At 48.4% G+C, this 5465-nt stretch overlaps 1 protein-coding gene across 1 annotated transcript in view; it reads right to left on the bottom strand.

Annotated features, from left to right (window-relative positions):
• CST11 (cystatin 11) overlaps positions 1–1519 on the bottom strand; it is a 3449-nt gene extending 1930 nt beyond the window's left edge. Inside the window, exons 1-2 of the mRNA XM_006757260.2 lie at positions 1295–1519; positions 575–679 (exon numbers count right to left, since the gene is read on the bottom strand). Coding sequence (XP_006757323.1) covers positions 575–679; positions 1295–1519 — 330 coding nt within the window. The remainder of the gene's footprint in view (positions 1–574; positions 680–1294) is intronic.
• Between the last annotated feature and the right edge of the window lie 3946 nt (positions 1520–5465).

The following is a 5465-nucleotide window of genomic DNA, read 5'->3' as shown; positions in this document are numbered from 1 at the left end:
GGGGGGGGGGGGGGACTAAGCCATGGTTGCAGGAGGTGGCTCCTCAGCAGATCACACACATACAGGTTTGACCTCCCTTACCCCAACCCACTCCTACCACCCATGAAACTATCTCTGAACTCAATTTCTTAGCTCCTCTCCCATTTTGCCTCCCACACTGCTGGACGAAAGGGACAGAGGCCAGTAGCCCAGTGGTTTTTGTGTTAACATCAGGCTGATTGATATTCAGAAATTCATCAGGGCACACCGTGAGGTCCCACTGGCTGCTGAAATAGCTAACTACTTCCTTCAGCCGTAGAGTGTTCCCTGGAGCTCAGACACTTCGCTTCCCCCTCTCAACCCTTTCGACCTCCCCATTATTTTTCCAGCAATGAAGGAGCAGGACCTGCCAGGCAAGGTCTGGGCCTCTCACCTTTGCTGCTCTGTTTTGAGAGAGCAGGTGTTGGTTACCCTGCTTCCTTTTTAAGTGAGCTCAAATATAACCCTGATAATTCCACCCCACACCATCCGAAAACCACAGGCAAACACCACCACAAATGAGTTCACCCTGAGTGAAGGCGCGTTCACCCAGTACCTTGTAAAGCTCCCCTTCCTGAAAGCTGCAGTTGTTGGCCTCCAGCCTTGGGCAGGTGGTCCGCCGCATCTCGAAGTTCACGTGGTACTCCATGTGGTCGGTAATCTGTGGGAAGCGGGCGGCAAGGAGACACAAGGATTTCTCCTTCTCCATAGCTTCTGGGGGAGGGACCTCTTTCCCGTGGTGCCAAAGGGCAAGGACCCCATCTTAGGTAGAGAGCTGGACCCCTCTCTCCCCTAACCATCTGACTCCCATGCCTCCTTTTGTCATTTGAGGACAACTCACTAGAAACCATTCTGAGGGCAAAGCCATCCCTTGGAAAACCCAAAGGATGCCAATGATTCTGGTACAGGGTCTGCAAACTTTGTCTACAAAGGACCAGAGAGTAAACATTTAGCCTGTGGGGGCATGTGGCCTCAACCCTGCAATTACAGTGCAAAAGCAGCCCCACGGGACATGGCACACCTGGTGTGGCTGGGAACCAATGAAACGACCCACAGAGGCAGCAACAGGCAGATTTGCCCCTCGGGCCACAATGTACCGACTCCTGGTATTGGGCACCACTTAAGCAACTTAACTTTTTCAGTGAACTTAGGTTTCTCTTCAGATGCCCACTTCTCATTAAATGAGGCTGAATTTCACGTGAATGGGCTTGCCCCCGAGTGTCAGCAGTCCCCTGGCATAGGGGCACGGGGAAGAGGGGCACAGGAGCCCACTGACCAGCTGCTTGACCTTCAGGACGCGCACAATCCGGAAGTTGTACTTGTCATCACTTTCCTGGTTGAACTCACTGGTCACATACTCCAAGGTGGTTACCACGAAGGCTTCTGATGCAGGCACTTCTTGGACACTAATAAAGGTTTTCTTCCTTTCTTGGTAGGCGATGGCCACCAGGGCCACCAGAATGGCCAGTAGAAGCTGTGGGGCCTGCCTGGGTCTAGCCATTGCCCCTCAGCTCAGGGGGCCTAGGAAGAGCTCCCTCCACGTCCTGGTTCTCAGGGACCCTGACTGGCCTGGCAAATTTAAGCCCATTCATGGTGGACGCCCACAGCTCTCCTCCCCGTCTCTTCATCCGCAGCTGAACCTGATGAGCAGGGGAGATTGTGCAATGGTTGGCAAGCTTACCCTCACTTCCTCTTACCCTTTTGCATCCGTTCATGTCTTTTACTCATACACCCATGTAAACACCCATCTCCTCTTTTGGGGGTTGTTCTCTCAGCAACACCCCCTCTCCTCCTCCTGCTGCCCCAGCATTATCTGGGTGGAAGCCTGGCCAGGGCCCTCTGTTCACTGAGCTCGCCTCGGCTAGGGATGTGGGAGGTCCAGAGCGACAGGAAGCACTTGAGACACAGGGCATGCGGATGCCAGGGCAGTGGGGCATGAACAGGTGAGTGGGTGAACACCACCACATCCTCCCTGTCCTCTTGACCTTCCCTCTGATTGTTCTTGTCATCCCTCCCCACTTTATCTGGCCAACCAAGACACAAGCTTTCCCTCAAGCCCAATCCTTGGCCTCTTCTTCTGTGTTAATAATTCTTAACTTTGGGAGGCCTGGGCCCCTTGGAGAAGCTGATGTCCCCAGAAAGCAGAGGATGTGCCTTGTATGGGAAGCAGGCTCCACTCGCAGATGTAGTCATGCTGTGGCTGTATTTGCACTCTCTACTGTCCTTTTGGGTGGACACAGCCATGCTGTTTGTCCCTGGGACCTTCTAAGACACTCTCAGACAGTGCAGATGGTCTCAGCCCAGGAACGGAGATGCTCCATGTGGTCAGTAACCGCTCCAGGTTGTCAGAGCTTTGAACCTCCTGGAGGTCTGCCTGTGGGAAGGAGTGATGGCTTCCCCCTTCCCCCTCTACTCTGGCTACTCTCCCTCCACTGTCTCAGAAGCCTGGGTTTGAGGACCTTCCTAGGGCTGGTACTAGCGAAGGAAAAGGGGACTGGAAAGTTCCCACTGGCTTCAGCTTCAGTGCTCCCCAAACTTGGTGGAGTTTTAAAGCTGACTCTTCTGCCGGTGCCCTCCTGGCTCTCCCCTAACCTCACTGCTGGTTAGTTAACCCTCCTCTCAGCCCTCTCAGCAGCTGTGTTAGTTCCTTCCGACTGTCCTATCAAGTCACCAGCGACAGTGGCTTAAGACAGCACACACTTATTATCTCACAGTTTGGGAGATCAGAAGTCCTAAATTCAAGGTGTTGGCAGGGCTGCACTCCTCTGGGAGACTCTAGGGAAGAACCCATTATCTTGTCTTTTTTTTTTTTTTTAACACTTATCACAAACCATAACAAGCTGCATTTAGTCTTTTTTTCTCCTGTTCCAGAAAGCTGTTTAGGATTTTGCAGCCTATCAGGGTCATTATTTTCTTTTTTTCCATCACCATTTATACCCCCTATACCCTCTTCCACCCCCTCTTCTCCTCCCTGCAAAACACCACACTATTTTCATTCTCTGATTTTTTAAAAAAATATATTTTATTGAGTTTTTACAGAGAGGAAAGGAGAGAGATAGAGAGTTAGAAACATCAATGAGAGAGAAACATCGACCAGCTGCCTCTTGCACACTCCCCACTGGGGATGTGCCCGCAATCAAGGTACATGCCCTTGACCGGGATCCAACCTGGGACCTTTCAGTCCGCAGGCCGATGCTCTATCCACTGAGCCAAACCGGTTTCGGCCTTCATTCTCTGATTTTGCTTTCCTGCCTTCTCATGGGTTATTTGAATATTTTTAGGGCATTCCATTTCGATTTATCTATTGTGATTTTACCTATATCTTTTTTATAGTTTTTCATTGGTTGCTCTAGGGATTGTAATACACATTTCTAACCTTTAAAGGACAACTTAGGATCATTAATTCCATTACTGTAGCTGGAATGTAGAAATCTTACCATAATAGATATCCCCTTATCCTTCCCCCCCCCATTTATGTTAGAATCATTTTACCTATCGAATCATATACACCGAAAACTCCATAAAATGTTTGATTTTTGCTTTCACCATCAAATGTACTTTAAAAAGTCAAGAGGGGAAAAATTGTATATTATGTTATTCAAATATTTACATTTATGTTGTTCTCTTGTATTTCTGGTGTTTCAGGTTAACTTTTGGTATTGTTTTTGGTTGTTGAAGCATTTACTTTAACCCTTCTTTTATAGCTGGTCTGCTGGCAATGAACTATCTTAGCTTTTCTTCATATGATAACATCTTTATATCACAGTCTATTTCCAATTTCACTGAATATGGAATTCTGGTTTGGCAGTTTTTATCCTTTTGTAATAACACGGATCCTTTGTCAGGAGCAACACGATATTTTCCTGTTGCTGAAGACGGAGAGAGGGGTCACAATGCTGCACTAGGATACACCTATCTCTTCCATTTTTATCTCCCAGGGCTGGGACAATGCCCTGTCCTGGTGGGCTCATCTTTCCACTTTGCTCACCATGAGCCCAGGGGATTGCTGTGCCCCAGTTCTGCTTTTAAAAACTTATTTCTTAAAATAAGTTTTACTTTAAAAGGATCTTAAATGCACAGAAATATAGTTACAGTGCAAAGAACTTTCCTCCTGAAACATTTGAGGGGAAGTTGACAACATGATGCCTCATAACCCCCAAAATGTCAGGGAGGAATTCCTACAAGCAAGCACACTCTCCTCCCTGACCACAGTGCTACCCATGGGAGCCAGTGCATAAACGTGGAGGCATCCATCCCTCCTGCTCTATCCTCAGACCTGTTCAAGTGTCACTGGATAGGCCTGCCTCCCCCAGGCTCAGCCAACGATAGACCATCAAGAGTGTGTTGCTCTGAGGATGCTCTGTGGGCTGGGGTGGGGTCATGGCTTTCCAGAATAAAGAGCCCTTTCTCCTCCCAACCTCCCCTATAACAAAAGGATGCACAATTGTGGGTTACATTTGTTCTCCCACCTGGAACAGATCCTTAGTCTTTCCTTGACTTTTATAAATTTGACACTTTTGAAGGGTCTTTATATTATAGAATTTTCATAAATTTGTATTTGTTTAATGTGTACACTAACATGGTATCCTTGTCAATGCAGAAACCTAGCCATAGGTCTGTCCTGGTCTGTGCCCATTGTCAGTCTCCATGAATGCACCTCCCACATCTGCTCAAAGCCTCAGCCCAGGCTCCACTCCCCCGAGAAAGGACGCTCTGTTCTCTCAGTGGGTGCCTTGCCAGCCGTCTTGGTCCCTCCCAACATCTGAAATAGTAACAATCAGACCAGTTGAGAGCTAAGGAATTGGAATGTCCCTGTAGCAAGCTTGTTCATGCACTGGTTTATCATCCCAGGGTCAAGGTCAGAGGCGTGGGATGAGATAGGAGAGCAGAGGCCTGGGGGCTGCGGTCTGGGTTCCTTGGGCACTTGAACGATGTTAGCCAGATCTCTGTCTTTTCCAGCACACCCATTTCCTTCTAGAAAGGTTTCCTCAAACTCCACAAAAGTGCTTGGCCAGATGCTGGGAAAAAATTCCTATCCTTTCTCAAATGGTGAAATAACGATACTGATGCTTGATTCTGGTGCTGATCGATGGCTAAGTGATTGAGGAAAAGGCTTTCCTTTGGACCATTTAACATTTTTTTGCTACCTAGATGTACTTTTCAGAGCTCTCAAGAGGATAAAACGTGCTGCTGACAGCCAGTAACTCTGCTGTGATCTGCATAGTTTTGATGGTTCCTTGGGAGTGAATGATCTCAAATGTGGTACAGAAACTGGACATCTATCTGGGCAGGCCTTATGTTCTGAGGCATGTGCCACAGCTTTGAGAGTGGCCAGAGTCAGCCCCCAGTGCTCTTGAACTACACTAATGCTTTAGAAAGAGCCAGCATCCCTCAGGCTAACTGGGGGACTGGAGGAGGCATAGCAGGTCGAAGTCAGGTTGTGTTTG

This window comes from Myotis davidii, unplaced genomic scaffold (assembly GCF_000327345.1).
Source record: "Myotis davidii unplaced genomic scaffold, ASM32734v1 scaffold435, whole genome shotgun sequence".
Taxonomy (NCBI): domain Eukaryota; kingdom Metazoa; phylum Chordata; class Mammalia; order Chiroptera; family Vespertilionidae; genus Myotis; species Myotis davidii.
This window is presented reverse-complemented; position numbering and strand designations above follow the sequence as displayed.